Below are 24,899 nucleotides of genomic sequence, written 5' to 3' on the forward strand. Positions count from 1 at the left end.
CCCTTTTTCTTTCCTCTTTCCTTTACCCAGAATCTAGGAAGGCGGCTTCTGTGCAATCAAGGGAGGCAGGGGGTTAGGGTTGGAGGGTGAGAGTGAGTGGTAGAGATTTTCCCTTCTTTCTCCCTCCGGTTCTCATGATTAGATCCTAGTCTGATACCATTTGATCTTCCCCTTCCCCACCCCATCTTGACTAGTTCTGAAAGTCCCCATAGGAAAAGAAGGCTTGTGACATCATATTTATTCCAGAGACTGATAGAACAGTATAAGAACCTACTAGGGGGACAGTATGCTGGGAGGGGGGTGGGTGGAAGAAGGGAGGGCACTGAAAGTATGTTGGAAGTGGGACAGCAGGATGGAATTTGTACAGCCAGAGGAGGCCGGATCCAAACCTGCCTCCAGGGCCCTTCATGGGGTCTTAGCACCCCAGTGTCTGGGCCAATTTTGATGCCTAGACATGTCTGGAATTGGTTGGGACATTGCTTCTGCGGGCCTGCCTCTAACCTGTGTCTGTTTGCCAGACGTTGGAGATGAGGGCAGCCAGGGCTGAGCGGGGGGCATGTGTCACCCCACTTCGGTTCTATCTCCTCAGTCTGGATCTGGGAGACACCTCCTTCATACTCCCCTTCATTACTGCTTGCCAGGATCCCTACTTGCTATGGAGGAGACACAGAGGGCTGGGGACAGCATCACTAGGGATTCCCCATGAAAAGACAATGAGAAGGAGAAGGCCACTGGTTCTGGGCCCCAGGTGGCCCTGAGCCTATAGGCTTTCTCCCCTGCCTGGAGTCCCATAAGCCATGTAATTGAAGCTCTCATTACCTCTCACCTACCCTCCGTAACAGCCTCTCACCTTGGTCGGGTGCCTCCAGGCTTGCCCTGCTCCCTTCTACCTCCTGTTGCCAGACTCATCTTTGAGAATCCACCTCCTCCTCCTCTCCCTTCCCTGCTCAGCGACCTACAGCACCCTTCCTGACTCCTTGTCAAGACCAAGGCTTTCCAGGTCCTCCTTCCTTCTCCTTCTGCTCTGGCGAAATCAGCCTCTTTCTTATCCTTCCCCCTCCCCATGCTCGCAGATAATGGATGCTAACGGTGCAGGGATGGGGTCTGGGAGAGTATCGGTGTCTCCCGCAATTTGCAGCTCTGAAGGATGCTGAGGGCACCGAGAGGGTTGGTTAAGAATAGCTACTGTATTAATATACTTGTAATATATACTTTACTACAAAGTTTCAAAGTCTGCAAAGTTCTGTACTTACCTAGGTTTTCTCATTCAAGCTCACAGCCTTGCAAAGGCAGCAGGTGCTATTATTGTCCCCCCCTTTTTTTCCAGATAAGGAAGCTAAAGCTTAGAAAAATTAAGCCCCCTGCTACTAAATATCTGAGGCAGAATCCTACCCTAACCTAATCTAATGACTCAGGCCTCCCAGAGTCCTCTGCTTGTGACTACTATTCTAGAAGCCGTGCCTTCATTCTCTAAAGGACAAAGGGCTCGCTTTTTGGGAACCCCAGATTTTGGGAAGTGGAGGGAAGTTTCAGGGGGCTAGGGCCAGGCAGATGTTGGGAGAGCTGAGCCAGCTGCTTCTCCCCAGCCGCCCTTCTGCCGACTCTGCCTTGACTGACATCACTGCTCCCCAGCTTACCTCCTTCTGCTACATCCCTTCCCTCCCACCCTCTCATCTTGACATGCTCTTGAAATATTCTTCTTCTTCCTTTTCTTCCACTTTCCTGGAATGGAAATCTAAGACTTGGAAAGGGGGGGTTCACTCAGGGTCATGGATTATGTCAGATGGCTGCTGGAATCCAGGCATTCTATTCTCCCCAAAGGCAGGAGGGGATGGAGGGAGCTCCCCTCTCAGGTCTTGTGGGGGGCAGTTAACAAGAATTCAGAGAGGGGAGTGGGGGATCAGGCTGGGCTTGAGGTTGCCTTTGCCTTGACCATGGAGGAGTTTTACGGAGGACAAGCTGGCAGGGAGATACTCCAAAGTCCTCTTGCCCAGATCAGATCCAATTCCAAGTGGGGGTGGTTGCTTAAGGGTTACTGCCCATACCCGGGGGTCACTAGGGGAGATTGCTCATCCTCTCCATGTGGGGTTCCATTCACAGTTATGCTCTTGGTTCCTGGACTTTGCTCTTTTGGGGACACGCCACCTGTAACAAGTAAATGCCTTTCTCTTTGGCCCAGCCTTGACTTTCCCAAAGAAGGGAAACTCTTTGCTCAACCAGACTTCAGAGGCTTACCACTATGGGGCCTGAGGCCTTCATTACCCCAGTGGGGTCTGCTCCAGCTGGGCCATGGGTAAGCTGGAAGTCTTACCTCTCTTAGCGTTTTCATTGGCCTTCAGGGTGATAGGTTTTCCTTTTTCTGGCTGTTCAAACAAGATGAACTGGTATCGATGGAAGCCAGTCTGTGGTGGTGGGCTCGGAGGCTGGTAGGCTGAGGGCAAAGAAGGGACAATGGAGTGAATCCCTCTCTAGCACAATGCAGGACAGAGACCCCTGAGGCCTACCCCCGGCTAATCCAGGCAGAGGAGAAATCTGGGGACCAGGTTACCTAAATGTTCCTACTTATCCAGATCCTTGCTCCTGAGAAATATTCTTCTTAGAATTAGTTGAGTAATACTAACAATATTAGTTGACATTTCCATATTTGCTTTAAGGTTCGTCATTATTTCATTAGATACTCATAAGAACCCTGGGCTAATACCACCCCCATTTTCCAGAGGTAACAAATGAGGTACAACGAGGTTAAGGGGTTTGCACAGTAAGTGTTTGAGGAGAAGTTTAGGATTTAAACTGAGGACTCCCCTGGCATAGAAATTGGGAGTCAGGGAGGGGAGTTGGGGGGTCCTAAATCATGAAAGCATCGGGTCAGGAAAGGCTTCTTTGAAGAGGTAGCATCTGAGCATTTCCTAGAGGGGCTTTCTAAGGAGTGGTAGTTTTCAAATGGGAGTGTGTGGGGCACATTCCAGGCACAGAAAACATCCTGAATTCCAGCATCAATACCCAAAACCTCTCCTCTTTATCTCTAATGATCTAGTGAAGGCAGCAAGAATCAGGCCTGAGGGAGAGGGATGGGAGGTTGCTGCTTTGTTGCTCTGTCCCAAGACAGTCTTTCTGCTCAGGAAGAAGCTCATTTTTTCTACTTTTTTGTATATGTTTAGCAGTGTTCCCCTCCCCCTTCTTTCTTTCCTTTTTCAGCATTTCCTTATGAACTAAGTTCCCAGGGGAGCCAGTTTCTTGGATGGGCCCAAGGATCTGGAAGTGGTTATGGGGGTGGGCTGGATTCAATTCAAAGGCTTGCTCATGGAAGCTCTCCCAGTGGGAGTGGTGGCCGGGGTTCTGGCAGGGGAGCCTCCTGAGGACCTTTTGGATGAGAGAGGGCCCGGGCCGAGCCCTCCCCCTCTTCCTTCTCAGGAGCCAGGTTTGGTAGGGTAGAAGGGTCTCTCCCCACTCCCCAGCCCTACAGTGTGTGTGAACCCCAGTCTTAAATGACTTTAACTGTCCTCATCAGGTCTTCCTTTTCCTCTCTTCTTTCTCCTGCAGGAGAGAATTAGATTGGAGCCAAGACCCTTCCCTGGCCCCCTCTTCCAGATGGGGAAACTGAGGCCCAGAGTATGCCCTGATTTTCTTTGGTGCCTTTTTTTGAGTCAGAAAATTCTGGAAAAGAATTTGGGGAGAATAGAATGAGAGAGAAGGGATTAATCATGCAAGGAGTCTGAGGAAAAGGCCTGGACCTCTTAACTACATTTGTCTCACGTCCCCCACTCAGCCAGTTCACAAGTCAGAGAAAAGAGGGTTGAAAGAAAGAGGGTCTGTTTGGAGCTCAGAGGGCCTACAACTAAGAGGGGCAGCCTGTTTATTAACATCCTTCCTCAGCTTTTCTGAATGCAAGTCAGTCAGAGTGCCTGAGCATGTATGAGTGTGTGTTTGTGGGAGTGTGTGTGAATAAGTGTGTGAGTGTGTGTATGTGTATGTGAGAATGTGAGCATGTGTGTGAATGTTTATATGTGTGTATGTGTATGTGTGTGTATATATGTATGTATATGTGTATGTGTGTTTGTGTGTGTGTGCATGTGTATGTGTGTGTGTGTGTGTGTGTGTGTGTGTGTGTGTGTGTGTGTATAGTGTGCTAGAATTGGAGTCAAGACCTGGGTTCAAATCCTGATATCTTTCTATCTATGGACTAAAAAAAAAGAAAATAAGGAACATGCTCAATCAAAACATTTTTACTACTACTTTCATTTTTGAATTTTTTTCCCTCTTGCCATTCCTTCCTTTACCCATTGAGAAGGCAAGAAATTTATAGTGTATAACTCTACAGTCCTTTGCAATTTTGAAAGCCCTTATGGGACAGTAGTCCTGTGAGATCAACAGTACAACTCTCAAGACCCCCATTTTACATCTGGGGAAGTGAGATGACGCCCACAGCCAAATAACATTTCTTAAGTAGGATCTTGTACATAAATGTTTATAAAAGAACAAATGTTGATTCTCCTGTCAAATTCATCAGACCTCCCTTAGGGGTTTCTCAGAACACACCTCTGCACCCCAAAGCAGCTGGGTCACCTGGAAGTTTTACCTGCTCATCTTACTAATGAAGAAACAAGAACCTAAGTAAGGTTGGAGAAAGGATTGCTTCATGTTCTGTGCTCCAACTGCCAGGGCGTACCGCAGTGATGCTTACTGCCTGATTGAAACTGAACATGGGGTCTTGGGGTGTCTTACTTACCAGTCAGCTCGTGGCCACTTATTTTTCCAGTCTTGAGACCAGCACCCTAAAATACAGAAGCATGTGTGGGTTACTTAGGGAAGGGGCCAGAGGGAGCAGGAAAGCCTGTCTGCCAGACAGGAGGTGGCAATGCAGGTAACACATACCCGTGTGCCGGAGGGAATGGTTCAACAGAAAGGACTCCCTGGAGCAAGGGAGTGGGCTAACTCTGGAGAAGTCTAAGGATCTATTTCTTGTCTTAGCTTCCTGAAACCTGTGGGACTGCAGGGAGCTGGAAGTGTATTGTGCACTGGGCACTGGGTTCAGAGCAGTGGTTGTCTCCTCAGACTCCTCATGACTCCATATTGACAAAAATATTGGAGTTATTTTACAGAGGAGGATAATGAGGCGAATAGATTAAGAGGCTTGCCCATGGTCACACAGCTAGTGTCTGAAGCTGCATTTGAACTCAGGTCCTCCTGAGTCCAAGTCTGATGCTCTATCTACTGTGGCACCTAGCTACCTCTTTATTTTATTTTATTTTATTTAGGATTTAATTTAACTTAATTTATTTTTAATTAAATTTTTTTATTTTCAAAATATATACATGAATAATTTTCGACATTCACCCTTACAAAATTCTCTGTTCTAATTTTTTTCTCCCTTCCCTATCTTCTCTCCCAGTTGGCAAATAACCCAATATATGTTAAACGTGTAATCCCTCTATACATATCTTGCTGCACAAGAAAAATCAGACCCAAAAGGGGAAAAAGAACATGAGAAAGAAAACAAAATGAAGCAAACAACAGAAAGAATGAGAATGCTGTGTTGTGGTCCACGCTCAGTTCTCACAGTCCTCTCTCTGAGTGTAGATGGCTCTCTTCATCACAACATCATTGGAACTGGTTTGAATCATCTCAATGTTGAAGAGAGCCATCAGAATTGATTATTGTATAGTCTTGTTGTTGCTGTGTACAACAATCTCCTGGTTCTACTCATTTACTCATTACATTTAAATGGCTTGCCCACATCTGGGTGCTCCATGTTACCTCTGGGATCTAGAGCAAATCACCTTGGCTCTTCCATGTCTAAGATTCCCCTCCACAAGCTGACCTCCTGGCTCTCTTCTAGCTCCAGCCCTAGAGTTCTACAATGGGTATCAATGGCCCAAGTTTAGGATCTGCACAAGGTTGCAGATCCTTCCTCTCTCCTCTGGGAGCATTCAAAGGGCTTGGCCAATGGCTGTCTAAGCTACCCATAGTAAAAGGGACAAAGGACGGTGGGATGGGCCATCGAGGGCTCTTTTTGTGGGGCTGACTCAGCTTGGGCCCCCCTGACAGGCCCTGGGGCCTTCTCTGGGCCTCTGCTCTCCCCAACCTGTGGGATAATGAAGAGATGGGGGGTGCGGCATTAATTACTGTTTGTTTAGGGCTGGGAGATGCTCAGATGAAAGGACTTAGAAGGAGGGCACTGGGCTCACCGGTGCCAGTACCCTGGGCTATGCCAGGGGATCCCAGGGCCCCCAAATGTAAGTTTTTATAACGTTCATCGTGATGATTAAGGACAAATCATAACTGGTTCACTCGGCACCTAACTGTGGCCTAGCCACTCTTCCCACTCAGCTGGTTCTCTTTCTTGGGTGAGGGATCGAGGGGGGCAGAAGCCTCATCCTGATGTCTTAGGAAGAACCCTCACAAGGTTACTGCTGTAGTTCTGATCTTAGATCTAAAGCCCAGGTAGTATCCTTGCTATTCCTGCTGATAGATTAACTTTATAAAATCCTTAAAGTGGACAACATACTTCACATGTGTGATTACACTTAATGCTTATAACAAACCCATGAGGTTGATTCTATTGTTGGGCCGTTATCCCCACTTTACAGAAGAAAAAACCGAGGGTCAGGGTAATGGGTAAATTATTGATGGTTACAGAGCTAATAAGCCCCAGAAATAAGTGTTAGATTGGAACCCAGATCTCTCCCAAGTCTGTCTGCAGGACTTTCCATTACTCTATTCTATACTTCAGGATTAATTTCACGCCTGTCCTATAGCCCAACCTCCCATTTCCTTCTCTGGGAGAACACCCTTCATCTTTGCCGACAAGCCTGGAGTTTTCCCAGAGTTGTTCCTCTGACACCTTCAGCACTTAGTGCTGGCAGGGGCAGGAGGGGGCTGAGAGTGGGGGTCTGAAAAGAGAATGTGGTAGCTGCCTTTTTTGCTTCTTTCCTCAGCAGGTTCCTCTGTGTATTAACCACTTTTCTCACTCCTTTCCCACTGTGGAACAGCCTCTCCCGGCTTCTATTTCTACACCAGGGACACCACACAGCTGTTTGGGAGGAGGCCAGCGGGCCGTGCCCACCCAACTCATTCTCATAAACTGCTACCAGCAGTGTGATCCATGCTGCTGCCATCTGCCCTGCAAGTCATGTCTGCCACGGGCTTGAGATTTTCCTTCTAAGTCCTGTCCTCCCTCCTCCCTGTCAGCTCACTCCACTCCCAAGCTCCCTTCCTCAGCAGGGATCTCTCTCTACTTGTATTTTTCCTTTTTTGTTTATTCAGTACCTATTGCCGTCCCTTGGATAGAATAGAAATAGAATGACACTGAATTCAATATCTTCCCTCTCTTTATTAAATATTCTGGGGATCTGAACCTAGGGTCTCAGACTGCATAAAAGGATTCTTTTAGCTCCCCACTCTCCTTGGCTCAGACCTTCCCAGCCCAATTTAGCTAGTGATTTGTTTAAACAAAACAATAGCAACCCCAAATCTCTGTTTCATTTTTCCTCTCCCAAAAACTCCCAGCCCCACCCAGAGATATGACCTTAGCTCTGTCCACTGGAGAGAAATGGGGGTGGGGGCGGGGAGGTCTGGGGTGGAAAGTTTGATTTTCCTTCCATTGACTTGGGAGGGAACTTAATTCTCCCTCTGGGAAGTTTTCTCTCACCAACTGGAGCTTCTTAGACAGGGAACTGATCTCTTCCATTTACTTTGCTGAGTAAGACCATATGGCCTTTTGCCCTGGACCCTGGGCCTAAGCTGGCTGAGTCAGCTTCTCAGGAACTTGTAAGCAGGGATCCTCAAAAGAGCTAAAAATACTCAGGAGGAAGGAGAGTAGTTGGGGGTCCTAGGTCAGGACCATAGCTGGATCATTTCAGCTTCTTTCTCTGTACTGTGAGGGGCTTGGACAAACGTTCTTTGAAGTTCCAGGATGCTGTGATCTCATGATCTCTGCAGCAACCTTCTCTGTGTGAATTAAGAAGGGCCTGAGGAACAAGGGAGAAGTAAACCCATTCCTGTTCTTTGCCTCCATGTATCACCCCAAACTCTCACTTTTTGGTTCCTGCTGTGGGGGAGTCCTTATAAAAAGCATCTGTACTAGAAGGGTGGAATCTCAGGACGTGGGGAGGGTGTTAGCTCTCATATTAAAACATGGGTTCCTAAGATCAGATTGGCAAGCCTTTGCTAATGTTCTACTCCTGGAAATCATTAACATACCCCCAATTTCATAGTTGAGGAAACAGGAGAACAGGGAAGAGAGTTGCCTAAGATCACACTTGGCATCCAGGCTCCCTCATGTCTATTCCCATGCTTTTCCCATTATATTGAACTACTTCCTAGAAGGAGCTCTGAAGGGAAGGAGAGAAATGGTTACAGACAGAAGAACAGGAAATAGCAGAGGACCGGGAGTCAAAACATCTGGATTCAAATCCAGACTTTGATGCTGAGCACCAGTGCCACTTTGGCCAAGTTCCTTTTATTCTCTGATTTTTTTTTTTTTTGACAGCCTCAGTTTCCTCATCTGTAAGGGTTATACTGGATGATCTCTAAGGTCCTTTCCTGCTCTCAATTCCATAAAATGATATGTTCTCTGTGGGTTCAAGGCATGAAGTATGACCAGACAAGATGGACCTGCTTAGGATCATGGAGACCCCAGGTGCTATGGGAGCACCGGTATCTCAGGGTAGGGTGGGAGAAATCATGAAAAGGGGTGGAAGGGGAATAGAAAGGGAGAGAACTTAGCATCAGAAGGCCTGGATGTCATTCCTTCTTCTGTTTTTGTGGGCCTCAGTTTTTTTCATCTGTAAAATTCAGGGAGAAGGAGGGTGATTGTATCAGATAACCTTTGAGGCCCTTTACAGCCCCCAAATCTATAACATTATGATCTTTGAGGTTTTTTTTTTTTTTTTTGGTATTTTGAGGTTTAGTTTCCTTTTTAAAAATCCCATTTTCTTGATTTTTTTTTTGTTTTTATACCACTTTTTCTAAATATAGCCTACCATTCAATTTAACTATTCCTTATAATATAAAATACAGGTAAAAAAAATTATCAACCAAGTTGGCAGTATGTATATTATAACCATAATCACTTATCTTTGTAAAAAAAAAAAAAAAAGGTAGGGTAGGGGTTGGGAAGGAGGTGTATTTTCTCAGCTTTTCCTCATGGTCAGACACTAAACATTTTTTTGATCGGTAACACATAGTAGTTGCTAGACTTGGAATTAGAAGGATTTGGTTTAAAATCGTGCTTCAGACACTTCTTAGGTGTGTGACCCTGGCCTAGTCCCTTACCAGATTAATGCCTCACTTTGCTCATTTATAAAACAAGGAGTCAGAATGGATGCTTCTTAAGATCCCTTTTAGCTCCAGATCTATGACCTGACAGTCTTATGCAGGGGTTCCCAAACTACGGCCATATGCGGCCTGTAGAGGACATTTATACGGCCCACCGGGTTATGGCAAATGGGCTGTGGGGCGGAGACAGAGTGTGAGTTTTTCTTTTTACTATAGTCCGGCCCTCCCACAGTCTGAGGAACAGTGAACTGGCCCCTATTTAAAAAGTTTGAGGACCACTATGAATGCTGTGAGTTTTCAACCAACCAAACACAAATATCACCTTCCTAATTGTTGCAAGGGCATACTCTGCATATGGTATTCAGAAATTTTCCATGACTGGCACCAACCCTACTGCATCCATATTTCTCACCAGCATCCCTAACTTTTACCATCAAGACCATCTTGAGTATTGTAGAAAAGTAGTGATTCTGCTTAGAGTAGAAATTACTTCAAATTTTGCTTCTAGTACTCATTGTAGTCCACAAGAAGAAGCACTGGCCTTGGCGTCAGAGCACCCCAAATTATTTTTTTATTAAAGCTTTTTATTTTTCAGAACATATGCATGGATAATTTTGCAACATTAACCTTTGAAAAATCTTGTGTTTCAATTTCCCCCCTTCCTCCACCCCTCCTCTAAACGGCAAATAGTCCAATATATGTTAAATATGGTAGAAATATATGTTAAATCCAATATATGCATACATATTTATACATTATTTTGCTGTACAAGAAAAATCAAATCAGACCATAAAAAAGTGAGAAAGAAAATAAAATGCAAGCAAACAACAAAAAGAGTGAAAATGCTATGTTGTGAACCATACTCAGTTTCCACAGTCCTTTCCCTGAGTACAAATGGCTCTCTTCATCACAAAATCATTGGAATGGAGCACCCCATATTCTAACCCTGACTCTGCTGCTTCCTAGCTGTATGACTCTGGAGAAGTCAGTTAGCCACTCTGACCCTCAGTGAGGGAATTGGACTAGATGGACTTTTGGCTTTGTATCTATAATCCTATGCATCCTAGATGCTTTACAAAGCTTTTCCTATGAACAGAACAGTGAAAAATGATGCAGTTTCTGCCCTCAGAGATCCTGCATTTTCATTCCTCAACCTCCCAGCTGGATTTTCTAGATCTTGTTCAACTCGGGGTCTCAATATGACGCTACAAAGCAGGAGAATTAGGTATTCTTTTGGGGAACTAAGTTATGCACTAAGTGGCTTTAGGAAGGAGTCACCTTCCCTGTCAGTATTCTCTTTTGAAAATGCAGAGACCGATGTCATTCCGACAGAGACCAGGGCAGGCTCTTTGAGGGTCTTATACGTGTTGAATGCTATCTGGGTGTGATGGGCATGTGGGAGGTAGGCGCTCACCCAGCCCCTAGAAGGATCCTCAAGTCCTGTGCATATATATTAAACTAGCCAAGTTTCCCATTCCTCTAGAGTTGTGTTCCTGGGATGGCACTTGTTGGTAATCATAGCTGGGAACAAACAGCCCTCCAAGCAGAACTCCATGGGAATTTGGGCTCTAGAAGATTAATTTTCTCTTCTCCCCTCACTTAGAGTCTGACTATTTCCCTGTCAAATGGGATTAGAACTGGCTAATGAGCTCCAACAGAGACAGCAATTGGCTGCATGGACAACTGAAAGACACTATCAGTGTCTTCCAAAAAGGCCCGAGTCAGCTTTGCTTCAGGTGGGCCTGGGGGAAGCTCTCTCTTTTGTGGTGTCCATTGAGAGATGATGTGGTAAGGGGAAAGGTGCTGGCCTTTCCTCTCTGACAGTATGGCCCTTAAGGAATAGGGCACAGGTGGTCTTTTAATTTGTTCATTTTCCATTCTTTGTGAAAAGAGCTTCAAAAGGTTGGGAGAGTGAGCCACAGGAATCTGGGAGCTGGAAACTAGGCTAGACTTTCTAACTTAGTTTAACATCGATGCCCTCAGAGTGAGGATCAGTGTTTGTGCCCCTAGGATTCTGTGATGCGCACATTTAAGGATGACTTTGGGACCCCAGCCCAGCACAAGGACTCATCCCTGGTAGACGTGCTGAATCTGGATTCAGAGAGAATTTCCCCACACTTGGGGGCAAATGATATCTAGGAACAGGATGAGTTTAGCACCTACTCCCCAGCAACTAAAGTGATGTAGGGGAGAGCATGTCTTAGAAGTATTGGGGGCTATGTTTGTCTATTTATTCTTGCTATTTTGAAGTCAATATCACTCTGTAAAAGCCACTCATGTGAAGAGGCTAGATAGAACTAGGGTGCTAGTCAGTGACTTCTTAAATAGGGGAAACACTTGGTGGGGTCTCAGACTGATGAGATTAGGCAGACACTTTAGTCCTTCCTGGAGTGAGGTGGAACTGTCTGACCTCTGGGTGAGGTTTCCAGAGCACACATCCTTCACAGAGATGCCAAATTAATCTTCTAAAGGGAAAGATTGGACCATGCCATTCTCCTGCCCTCAAACCGCCAGTGGCTCCCTATCATTTCCAGAATAAAAACCTGGCCTTGGAAGCCCTCTACCATCTGGCTCCAACCTACCTTTCCATTTTTATTTCACATTACTCCCTTTCCCTGGACCCACATGTTGCAGCCAAATTGCACAGTTGCTCTCAGAACTTGACATTCCATCTTCCCCCTTTGTGCATTTGCAAACCTGTGTCTGCAAGGTACTTTTTCCTTTCTGAATCCTGAACTTCCTTCAGAGATCAGCCCAGGAGCCACCTCTTCTGTCTGTGGAGCCTACACTAGCCCCTGTTGTTGCCACAAGTCCTCCTAGGCTCCTGGCCAGATTGGCCATCGATGTCATTATGCTGTTGGAGACAGCTGATGGATAAATGGACACTATTCTCCTTATCATATTCTGTGTTTCCTTGGGGGAATAGCTGGAGAGCTCATTTGTCCTTGACCTCTGGGGCAGGAGGGCAGGAGTGCTGGGGCTGCCTCAGGGCCCCTCTCATTAGTCCCCTCTGCTCAAGTCAGTGATTGGCCTGGGAAGGCCATAGAACAAGAGGCCTGGCTCAGCTGCGGGCCCCAGCAGCAGCCGGAGACAGTTTCCTCATTCCACTTCAATTACCCACAGCCAACCAGCCGCCCACCTTGTCGTTTGCTAGGGCCTCAGGTGCCCGCTGCTTGCTGACCTCTCCGGAGCAGGGGGTCAGTAGCACATTTCCTCGAGCGCAGAAGAGATGATTTAATCTTTTCACCCACCTCTTCCCATTGGGTCGGGAGGAATCAATCACTTTCCCTTTCCTGGCTACAAAACTCAGGCCCTCAGAGTTGAAAGGTGTCCCTTTTGATGGAGAATGAGGGTGGGGGTGGAAATGGACAGTTCTTGCAACTCAGAAAGTGAGAGAAAGAAATAGAAAGAGAGAGACCTGGAGAAATAGAGTAAAAAGGGGGTGAGATTGGAGAGAGGTGCATGAAATCTACCACTGCCTGCATCTGGCTCTAAATCTTAAAATGAGATTAGAGAGAGATGGAGAGAGAAACTCAGACAGAGACACAGAAAAACAGAGAGATAAGAAACAGGTAGAGAGGCAGAGACAAAGAGAAAAGTAGAGACGGAGAAGGACAGATGATGAGACAAAACAGGTGGTGAGAGCATGAGAAACAGATTCAGTGAGAGGCAGTCACAGACAGAGCGGTTCAGACAGATGTACACACACACACACACACACACACACACACACACACACACACACACACAGCTAAGGACAGAAAAAGACAGGGTCAGGGAAAGTGGAAGGTGGTGGGAATAGGCAATACGGGGGAAGAAAAAACAACCAAAGATGGGAGACACAAAAAAACAAGATGGTAACCCAAATTACCTATTCCCTTTTTTTTCTGGATTTTGGGTATTGGGTCTTAAACATGAGACACATCTTCCTCTTTGACCCAACAGCCAGTATCTGGGGATTCAGAGTCACTGCCAAGGAAGGGACTGCCTCAAGACATGTTATTTTGTTTTTCTAGGATACTGTCAAATAGTGACCAAAGGGCATTGGTCAGGTTCTTCAGGGCTAATCTCCAGCAAAAGTCTGGACCAGTGGTCCTCAAACTTTTTAAATAGGGGGCCCGTTCACTGTCCTTCAGACTGTTGGAGCGCTTCACACTCTGTCTCTGCTGCCTCAGCCCAGTGCCAGAAGTGTGCGGTGCTAACACGAGTTTAGGTTGAACGTCACTTCCAGTCTGATTTTGCCATTACCCGGCGGGCCACATAAATGTCCTCAGTGGGCCGCATCTGGCCCACGGGCCGTAGTTTGAGGACCCCTGGTCTGGACCAACTGACTAAGGAGAAGGAAATGGCTGTAAATGAAAGCACTTTCCTATATGTTACCACATTTGATCAAAAAAGCCCAAGGAGGTAGGCAGTACAAGTATTATATTTTATAGAAAAGAAAACTGAGGTTTAAGAGGTTAGACTTTATTTTATTTTTTGCTTGATTATATTTATTTTCAGGGAAGACTTTTATTCAATGGAGCGAGGTTAGGAATTGTAAGGAAAAGGGAGAAAATAGCAATAGTGATGCAAAAAAAAAAAAGGAGAAAAAAGGACATGAATAAAATATTTAAAATTACAGAGGTGAGAGAAGTATTTCAGAAGGGTATAGAGGGTAATTTTCATTTTCCCACCTTAAAGTTTATATATTTTTAAAAGAAAGATGTATAGAATATATTTATGGTTTTATACGCTAGCTTTTTCTTGGCCTTTCTTGAACATGAATATATATTTATGGATGATTGTCTAATCTGTAACAAAAAAAATTAAGGATACCATATTCCTCACAAAAATCGGAAGATGAGCAAGAAGAGGAGCTAAGTAGAAAGCTCACTGAACATAAATGGAGATTCTATTCTGGACTATTATACCACTGGGAAGAACAATTTATACTATAACATCAATATTGTAAAAATGAACAGCTTTGAGAAACTTAAGAATTTTGATCAACTGAAATTATTAGTCATGATTGCAGCTGAATGATAAAGAATTCTGCCCACCTCATGACAGAATAATTTACTTACTAAATTACAGATTTACTAAAATAGAGAATAAGAAGAAGAAATGCATTTTTGGAAGTGACCAATGTGGGAATGTTTATAATGTTGTAATATAATACAGGAGTTCTAAAAATCTTTCCTTTTTTATTCCTTTCTCCTCTCTTTTCTTTCCTTCCTTTCTCTTTTCTTTTCCCTTTTCCTCCCTTGCTCTTCCTTCCTTCCTTCCTCCTTGCTTTTTTCCTTTCTTCCTCCCTGCCGCCCTCTCTTTTCCCTTCCTCCCTGATTTCTTCCTTCCTCCTCTCTATGTCTTGCCCTTGTTTTAATTAATCAAGATCTACCTTCTCACCTTCCTCATGTTAAGTGGCTTTTCCATGATCTCTTTAGCTTCTGGGGACTACTATTGTCCATTAAACCATGAATCGACAGACTGGAGTCCCGGGGTTGCTATTTCTGTAGAGCTGATTTTTCTCTCCAAATTTTTCTGTATTTCTCTGTATGTATTTCTCTCTGTCTTTACACCATTTCTTTCTATTTCTCTTAATCTCTGTCTTTACATTGCCTCTTTCTCTGTTTGTTGCTCCCCCTACTTTCTCCATCCTGCTTTCTGTCTCCCAAGAGAGGGGAGTCTCAGGGAGTGAGACTGTTTTTGGCCTTCCAGATGCAAAGTAGCTGCCAGCTCTCTTGGGTTAAGTAAATTTCAAAAGGGACACTTGAGGACAGCCAGGACAAAAGATCTCTCAAGGGTGGGCACCTGTCTTTTCTTTGCCAAATACCCTAGAGCACTAATCCAGGAGCCCACTAGGATGTGAGTTTAAGCCTAGTAAATGTCCTACTTCTGGACCGGCACTCTGGATCTCTGAGTTTTGTTCCCTAGCTTGGCTACTGGTGTGGGCTTCTGGGCCCATAAAATGAGGTGAACAGGTAGGAAGAAAGGATGTGATCCTCAGGGATCAAGCAATCAAAAAGTTAAAGTTTTCCCTTGAATTAGGAATGTCCCATGCCCAGTCTGGGAAGGACAGTCACATTCCTATAATGCTAGCCAGGCCAATAAGCAGAGTTGCTCTGGATGAGAGCTGTGGTTGTTTATACCTGGAAAAGTACATAAACTATAGGTTACCTCCCTGGCTCCTGGTCAAATATTTGATGACCCTTCAGGGTGTTCCCACTTGCCCACATCTCTTCCAGAACCGTTAGCTGTCCCAGGCCTCAGGCATCCATGCTCCAAAGCAAAGGCAAGGTTTTTCTTGCTCTCCAAAGGCGCATCCCTCAAGAGCCAGTAGGGCAGTCAGAAAAGGCTGGCAAAAAGCAGCTTTTTAGGTTGGCATCTCACTGATAATCTCAGGATCCCCACGGAGGAGTGGAATTGGGCCCCTGAGTTGCATTGGTTGCTCAGGAATTAAAAAGCTTTTTAAGCCAAAGCCCCTTTCCCAACATTTTCCCCCTACCTTACCGGGATCACTGGGCATGAGGAGCCCTGGCCAGGGAGGTATGAGACCCTACAGTTCAGAGAACTGGGAGAGCAGAAAAAGACGCCACACCTGTCCCTCTTTGACTCATGATCTGCAGTAAACAGCTTATTCATACTATCATCAGATGAGCCACCCATTATTTAAATATTTATGGGGTGGCAATAAGTGTATTAAGCTCTATTTAGAGCATATATACTCTGGCCCTATTCAATAGTTCACAAGCTAGGAGTGATCATTATTTATAAAATAAAATAAAGTATAATTTAAGGGGGCTGTGAGTACAGTAGAGAAAGCATCGGATTTGGAATCAGAAAAAGAGCTGTGTTCAAATTCTGTTCTGATTCTTACTAGTTGTGTGATCCTGGGCAAGTTACTTAGGCACAGCCACTCCCATTTGGCAGATGAGAAAACTGAGGTTCAAAGAGGCTTGAGCCTCCCAGGATTGTTAGAAGGAAAGCCATTGCCAGCATTAATATATGAGAAGAAATGTCAGTTACTTTATTTTTAATTATGGATACAAGAGATATTGGGATAGTTAATGGTGGGCTCATGGTAAAAGGAAAGACCACACTTTCATGTTTCATCTGAAGTCCCTTGGCAGCTAGAGTGGGCATGGCATCATTGACAGCTTTTGAAATAGATCCTGCTGCTGGAGGACACGTAGTAGGGCAAAGACTGACTATAAATAGATATTTCTGTTTACTTGCCAGTGTGACACTTTAGAATGATAGAAAAGAAGTGGGTGATACCGGCCTGCCTTCAAGGAGCTTGCGCTCTATTTTTGAGTGGATAACAGATAGCTAAATGCTAGTGGATTTTAAGATCTTTCCTTAATTCAGTGGGTCTTTTCATCTTTCTTACTACCTGTTACTCCTCCCTTCCCCTCTCTCTCTTTCCTTCTCCCAACTACCTTCTGGTACTATTCCTGAACTTATATAAACCACACACACACACACACACACACACACACACACACACACACACACACACACATACACACACACATTCTAGGTCAAATCTAATCAGATGAAATCTAATCCTGAGAAATGTAAAGTCTTGCAACTAGCCTAAGAAAATTAACTACACAAAGTCTTCACATCAAGAGGCTATGAGGTACCTACTATGTGTGGGGCAACTAGGGGGCACAGTGGATAGAGTGCCAGAACTGGAGTCGGGAAGACTTGGTTTCAAATCTGGCTACAGACACTAGCTGTGTGATCCCAGGTAGGTGATTTCACCCTATTTGTCTCGGTTTCCTCATCTGTAAAATGAGCTGGATAAGGAAATGGCAAACTACTCAGTTTCTTAACCAAGAAAACCCCAAACGGTGTCACAAAGAGCTAAACCTGACTAAAACGACTGAACAACAACAAAACTCGTAGAGCCCTCCACAAATCTCGAATAAACCACAAATGGTTGTGTAGTGATTTTCTTCAGTGGAGGTAGTTTTCACTTTGGGAGTTCCCTATAGAGATGAAGTCCTAGATCCAGACCATGAAAGATTGATGGTGGGGAACACCAATTTCCTAACAAGTTGTTCAAGAATGGAATGGAATGACTTGCAAAGTTGGGAATTCCTTGTCCTTGGAGGTCTTCAAGAAAAGCCTTGGTTTCCTTTTTGACCTGATTTTTCTTGTGCAGCATGATAATTATGGAAATATGCATAGAGGAATTGCACATGTTTAACACATATTAGATTATTTGCTGTCTGCGGGAAGAATTGGGGGGAAGGAGAAAAAACTTGGAACACAAAGTTTGGAAGGGTGAATGCTGAAAACTATCCTTGTATTTTATTTGTATTTATTTTAATTTGTTTTTATTTTGAAAATAAAAAGCTATTATTTAAAAATAAATTAATTTCTAAAAAGAGAAGCCTTGGTTATCAGAGATGTGGCAATGGCTGTCCGTGTTATAGATTCATTTGGGACCAGACAATATCTCAGGTTTCTCTAAGTCTAGGTCTCTGTAGTTCTAGAAACTTCATCAGACTTATGAGTTGTTGAGGTAGGCTTTATGCTATGGTGGAAAGAATATGGAACTGTTGGGCAAACTGCTTTCTGGTCCCAATCTGGCCACTAACCAGGGCCATCCATGGCTTTGGCACAGCCTCACTAGGTCTCAGTAACCTTCACCCTTAAAAGAGGGATAATAATACCCATCCCATCTAGCTCACCAGGTTGTTATGAAGATCAGATGAGATAATAGATATAAAAACATTCTGAAAGTTAATAAGTTCTGCACAAATATAAGGGATGATTTATATATATATATATATATTTTTTCCCATTGGGGGGAGATGGGATGGGAAGAGGGGAGGGTACATGGAGCTCTTTCTGTTCCTCACTCTGAGTCCCTTATCCCAGCTTAGCTTCTTGGTGACAGGCCCAGGGACCAGCTTATCAGGCTTGGCCTGAAGAGGCTAATTAATGGTCCTGCCGAGGGGCTGATGGATTGGAGGTTGCTCAGCTATGAATGCCCAGGCCCCATCCTGCTGCCTTCTCGCTCACCCAGGGTGTATGAAGCCAACGGCTGATGGTGTTTCTTAATATGTCTTGATGAGGGGCATTAGTATCCCTTAATGACACCATCTGAGCTCGGGCTTCCTCTTGGCCCCCTCTGCAACCCCTCCTTCCCTCACTGATCCTCAGGAGAGGAGGGAGGAAGGAGGGGAGAGGGAGCTACACGGTCCCCATTTACTCCACAGTAGTTTTAGGTGGTGGAAGCAAGGATGACCCATAGAAACTAGATTCCTCTAAAAATAGGGTGGTGGTGGTGAAACCAGAGCTTCTAGGACTGGGTGGAAACTTGGCTGGGAAGTATTTGGTGATTGGCCCAAAATACAAGCAAGACTTTTTCAAAGCTGTTGATGAGCTTGGAGAAGTAGAGGTAGAAGAGTGCATGTGTGTGTGTGTGTGGGGGAAAGAGCCGGAGTGGGAGTATGGTGCTTAATTGTATGGGGTGAGGAAGCTGGACCAATAAGGCTGTTCCCAGGTCAGTGTCTTGATGACCCATCAGCAGCCAGAAGGCTGGAGATCTCGGATCAGGGCGAGAGCCAGAAGAGAGAGAAGAATGAGTCACACACATGCTCTCCTAATCAGTCTTCGCGCTTAATGGGTATGACAGGATCTGGGGAGGGTGAGGAGGAGTGGGGTAAGGGGGTGTCTGGGAAGGGGATCAATGGAGAGGCTACGGCCTGGACCATGGGGTTAGGAAAAGTGGGTGTGGGAAATCTACACAAGCCTTGGCAGAGGCCCAGTACAAACAGATGACTGATTTGGACTTGAGGTCTGTGAATAAGAACATGGCTGGTTTGTTATTCCCACTGAGAGAGGGGAGGGGAAGCGGGACGAGAAGGGAGGGGAGGGAGAGACTGACCTGGGGAGGGAGATAAGGTAACATCTGGAAGACCTAGTCAACAACGAGGGCCAGGGGACTTGGGGGGGGGGTGTGGATGGCATTGTTTCCTAGTCCCACTCTTGCCCCATCCTGGAGGGAGGGGCAAGACCTCTCTCTCTGGAAGAACTGAGCAATTAGGACAGCAACAGCTCACTTAATCCCCCAAATAAACAGTGCTTGGGAAACAGGGACGGGAGGGGCCACAGGGTTACCTCCTTAGCCCAGGCTCTTATCAGCCTCCATCTCTCCTTCCTCTTATCTCCAGCATCCAGTCTTTCTTGCTGGGTGGCTACTGGGAGGGAGGAGTCACCAGGGAGGGGCTCCCAGCTCAAAGAGGCTAACCTTGGCTTCTGGGAGTGCCCATCCTGATGAGCCTGAAGGTCGTGTGGCCTCTGTAATCAGTGTCCCTTGGGCAGACCCTCCATGGATGGCACTAACAGCCTGGATTCCGTGAGGTCTCCAATACTGAGAGGGCCCGGGAGAGGGGAAACCCCCATTAAGTGGGCCAGGATGGCCCCCTTAGACCAGATCTTCTAGACAGGGCAAGATGGTTCTCCTACTTTCCTGCACTAACTAGTCAAAAGGCATATTAGCTGGCCACAGGGAGCCTCGGCTCTCTATAGGCAGGCTGCCTCCCTGGTGACCTACTGGACACTCTGCATCCCCCCCCCCACGATTAACAGGCCAGACTGCTTCTAAGACAATACAAGATTTCACTAGCGATAAACAGGATAGTATTTGCAACATGCTTAGCACTTAATGCCTGTTTCTGTCCCCCCCTCCCCCCCGCCATCTCTCCATCCAAGGGATGACCGACACCAAAGGAAGTCTCCGGCAGAAGGTCAAACTTGGGGTCGCTGGTATGGAAGTTAGAATATAGACACACTGTCCTGGCAATTTTCCAGCTCTGTGATGCTCTGCCGCCCCCTCTCCCCCTCACCATCAGGTTTAGACTACTCTTCTAGGTTCCTATTTGGAAAGTGATGGTAGGGACAGAAGGAGGGGAAACCAAACTGTGCAGTTTGAAGAGCACTGGTTCTAGATCCTTGACACGGTCCCTTTATTGGACAAGGACACCCCCTCAGAGCCCCGCTTCCCTTTTCTGGCCAAGTTCTCTGGATCTATCAAGCCTGTTGGGTCTCCCTGCTTGCAAAAAAGGGGAGAGGGCTCAGGCTGGGGAGGAGGGAACTTTGGTGGGGGCTTGGGGTGGGGTGCTCCTGAAAAGCAGATCCAGGACCCCAGAATATTGAGAGAAAACAGGAGGCTGGCAGGACTGGAGGCTGGGTTTGTGAAACCCTCTTCAAGTGAGACAAAGAGAAATCCTACAGTCCTCTATTCCAATCTGTTCGGTGAACCTGACCTCAAGTGATAAAAGGGACTGGAACCTTTTTTGTAGGTCATCTTTTCCCAATCTTCCTTGATGGTGATGGGGGACCCTGGGCTGGACTACCAATGTCCCACGAAGGGGATGGGAAAGGGCATTGGGTAGCCTGGTGTCATTCTTTCCATTGCCTCCAGGTTCCAGACCCTTTGGGTTGACCATGGCCAAGGTGCTAGTGAAAGGGCCACATTCCCATTCAGGGTTGGGAAAGAGCCCCCCGTGTCTCTCTCAGGTCAGGACATTCAGATGGCTTGGCCTGGCTAGGTGCCTGGGAGCAAGATTTTGTTCCGGGACTCAGTCATCTGCAGGTAGGGGATTAGCAAGGGTCAGGGCCCCTGTCTGAGCTGGGGAGACAAGAGCTCTTGTGTGCCTGTCTCCTCCCATCTGTACCCACTGTGAGCCAAGAAAAGCAGCCACAGAGAAGTGTCCTTCTTGGCACTCCTCGGTGTTCTGAGCCACCAGTGTTCCTGGTGGGGACATGATGTAAGGCAGCGATGGGAGACAACACAGATGAGGAATTGGGCAAGAGGCCCCTTTCCTTACCAGAAGGCCTTCTTCCCTACTTTCTCTTACTCCTAAGAGTAACCCCTGTCACATGAATCCCCTCTGAGGGGGAGAATGTTTGGTGAGCTTCTCATTGGGCTCTTCTTTGTCCAAGGCTCTACTGTTTCTCAGAACCCTTATGTGGGCTGCCTGAGGGGAATGGGAGCTTTCTGGGGAACATTTCTGGCAGTGTGTTTGGGATCTCCAGATCAGACTGTAATGTTCCCCAAGGAAGGACCATATAAAGAAGGAGAGATAAGGTGGGAATCCCCTTGCTTAAGAGGTGCAAGTGGAGGGGGCTGTCATGGATACCAAGGGACCAAATAGTTTTAGGGATTTTGATCGTGATTACTTTCCCCTCTTCCCCTTTCTTAATGTCCCAATGTAGTAATCATCTCCTAACCTGCCACCCTGAGTCCTGGTGATGGTACCCTGAGCCCACCTGCTGGGCCTCCAGCTTCCCCTTGCCCCTGACCCAATCACAAAGCTTGTGGGTCTGGTGATATTCTGAATGAATGCTGGAGATCTGGGCTGGCTCTCATCGGGTTGCATCATTTTTATTGTGCCTAGCAGGCAAATGCCATTCAGGGGAGTTTGGCAATTACAATGAAAACACTACCGAGACTGAGACCTATAAACTCCACCCCAAGCCTAGAGGGGCTTGTGGAATGATCTGTGCACTTGGAGTCAGGAGAGTCGAGTTCAAATCTCAGCCTCCACTTCTCTGGACTTCTGTTTCCCCACGTCTACACTCTGGTTGACTGCTAAAGAGCTTTCCAGTCTGAATCCTGTGAAATGCTCCAGGTGCCCTTAATAGAAGGTGTTAAGAGAAGGAGGGGATGGATAATAGAGAGGATGGTCTCTGGCCAGGTCCACTGCTGCTCTGTCCTTATGCGTCTGCCCCCAGCTTTTGTCCAGGACTCTTGTCATAGTGGAAGGAGAAAGGGAGTCATTGGGGCTGTGCAGCCAAGTGCAGGGGCCTGAGGCTGTGGCCTTGTGGGAAGAACCCAGGACAGAGGAAAGAGCCCAGAAGTGGACAGACAACTCAGCTTCCCCGGATGGAGAGTGTCAACAATGTGCTGGTCATGTCGAAATGAACCTTTGCACAACCTTGGGGAGGAAGAAGCCATCCCAGGTGACAGCGCCCAGGGGCATACAGGGAAAGGAGGCCAGGGGATGGAGCTGCAGCCAAGGAGAGACTCCCAAGGGTGTGGAGGGATTCATTAGTCCCGGCCTGGCCCCTGGGCCGGCTCTCCAAGCCCCCCAGTCTGGGCCCTCGCTCAGCCTCCTGAAAAGGTGACCTCAACCTCTAGATGGTTTGATAGGAAAGGCACCCGCCCAGCTGGCTAGGGTGATGCAGGTGCGTCCTCAGAAGACTCAACTAGCCTCAGGATTCTGGGATTCCAGGAAGCCTCCTGGAAGCCCGGCTGGCTCTAGCCAGGGAGATGAGACAAACTTTTCCCCAGAACTTTTTTTTGGTTGTTGTTGTTGTTAGCCACTAATTGCCCTGGTGGTTGTGGCTGCATCACAGAAGCCAGCGGCCGTTAATGAAATGACAACTGATTAAGTTGGCAGCTCTGGAGCCCCCATGCTCCTCTCGGTGGGGTCCGGCCACGCTCCATTCAGTCCCGAGCTCCCGCACCGACAACCCATTAATGTTAATACTTCCAGGCATAATGGCAACTGTGAGTGTGAGTGTGTGTGTGTGTGTGTGTGTGTGTGTGTGTGTGTGTGTGTGTGTAGGGATGCCAGGGGGAGCCTTCACTCCTACCTCTGCCCTTAGATTACTGGTCATGCACGAGGGGCTGGCCCGAGGCCATGAGCTGCCTCAGCAATGGGCTTAGTGAAAGGGCACCCCTATCAGGGGGAGGGAGGGGTCCCCCAGAACACAGCCACACACTTCCTTGTGGTCCCTGAATGTCACTTTTTTATCTGGAGAGTTGGATGTGGAAGATAGGATAATGATAAAAGCAGTCACTACTTCTTCCATCTATTTTTTTCCTGTGGTCCCCCGAATCATTTTTTGCCTATGAAGTCACTGACGCTCCCCCTCCAGGGTTGGAAGCTGAGTTGTCTGTTCCCCTTTGATGCCCCCTAGAAGGTGGGATGGATAGTTAAAGCTAGAAGAGACTGGGCTGAGAACTGAAGCAGGGAGGGGCTTTACTCAAGACCACCCCAATCCAGATCCTCTGACTCCAAATCCAGAATACTTTACACTGTGTCACAGTTATCTCTCTGACACTGCTAGCTGAATTTACAGCTCTTGATAGCTTGCCAATCTGGTGGAAGGTCGGGAGAAGTCTACCAGAGAAGACACATTTGCAGCATATCCCAGATTATACCAGCCACTGCTGAGCTTGGCCCCTGAAACACAGATTCCTGAAATTGTAGCAAAGAAAAAAAACCGGGATCTCATCTCGCTGTCCTTTCGGTCTAGTGCCTTTGTCCCCCTAAAGGCAGGGGAGAAGGAGGAAAACAGACTTTTCAGACTATTACACTGTATTTATCAAGAGGCCCAGATTGGTGAAAGAACTGGCCCCAGATCACACAGCTAGTGAGTGTCAAGAGGAGGAAGGCCAGCCTCCTGATCCCCTGCTTGTGCTCTTTCCCCTAACCCGTGGGCAGTTCATGTGGGGCAGAAGGGACTCCAAGGCTGGGGAGCAGAAGCCACCATCCCTTCTCAGGGCCCCGGGGGAGGGAAAACTCCACTCCTAAATAGTCCTGTTGGGAGGAAAACCTGTAACCCTGCTCAGTTTCTGCTCTAGAGGAGATTAAGCCTGGAGCCCTTGCTACAAACCTCTAATGACTGGGTTTAGGGCCCTAATGAATATCTGCATGCCCATAAAACAGGCTAATAACCACCCTCCACTTAATGCAGTCCCTTTCATCCTCACCAGTTCCCAAACTGAATAGGCTGGGGGAGGGGCAGGAAAGGGGGGTGAGGAAGGCGCAGAGCGGTTGGCTAGTCGACCAGCCCACCGCATAGTTGGAGGCTGTCTTTCTTTATCCCTTTCCCAGGGCTGCAATAGCCCCAGGAATTCGGGTCTCTGGGGCGCAGTGGGCAGCCAGCCCTGGGACTGGGTAGGGGGGCCGGGTCAGGCAGCTTCTTCAGGTCGGCATGGCCAGGTGTACCAGGACCAGGGTGCCTCACACCTGCCGGCCACATCCCTTGTCCTCGGCCCCTGCCGGTTAGTGGGAGGGACCGACTGCGTGGTGACCGTCCCCTCCAGCACGGGGCCGGCCGGTTCCGAGTTACCCAGAGCACCTGTATTTTGCTTGGGAGGTCTAACTTCCAGAGGGCTGGCCAGGCCTCATCCTGCTTAGCTCACAGGGCTCCGATGAGATCACAGCCCAAGGGACTATGGCAGCAGGCCAGGATGGCCTACCATGCAGGGAGTCTTTTTAAAGACTCTGCATTCCCAGGGTTAGGCTGATGAGGTACTCAGGTTGTTATTTGATTGTTTGTCTTTTTGTTTTTAAATTTTGAATTCATGGGAAAAGGAAGTCAGAAGAAAATGACCAATTACAGTCACTCAGCGCTAGGAATACCCAATGAGAGCTGGGCGGGTTTTAGCAACAGAGAACATTTGAGTGATCAGAGATGGGGTCATTCCCTGGGGGGCCCCAAAGTCAATGGGAACAGAGAGAGGAGAAGCCGGCTGGCACCATTTCCCAGGTGTTTCCAGGGTGCCCTTCTGGTCAGGGCCATCTGCACACCCTGACTCATTCTGCCGGCGGCAATGAGACTTGGGCATGAGTCAACTCATCCCTTATGGTCTCAGTTTCCCCATC

The 24,899-nt window shown here is 47.1% G+C and overlaps 1 protein-coding gene across 3 annotated transcripts in view; it reads right to left on the bottom strand.

The window, feature by feature from the left end:
* Positions 1-24,899, bottom strand: part of PEBP4 (phosphatidylethanolamine binding protein 4) — a 261,109-nt gene that overhangs the window by 13,684 nt on the left and 222,526 nt on the right. For all 3 annotated transcript variants that reach the window (XM_074287528.1, XM_074287529.1, XM_074287530.1), the window contains exons 5-6: positions 4,727-4,772; positions 2,312-2,431 (exon numbers count right to left, since the gene is read on the bottom strand). In XM_074287528.1, coding sequence (XP_074143629.1) covers positions 2,312-2,431; positions 4,727-4,772 — 166 coding nt within the window. The remainder of the gene's footprint in view (positions 1-2,311; positions 2,432-4,726; positions 4,773-24,899) is intronic.

The sequence above is a fragment of the Sminthopsis crassicaudata genome, chromosome 2, assembly GCF_048593235.1.
Source record: "Sminthopsis crassicaudata isolate SCR6 chromosome 2, ASM4859323v1, whole genome shotgun sequence".
Taxonomy (NCBI): domain Eukaryota; kingdom Metazoa; phylum Chordata; class Mammalia; order Dasyuromorphia; family Dasyuridae; genus Sminthopsis; species Sminthopsis crassicaudata.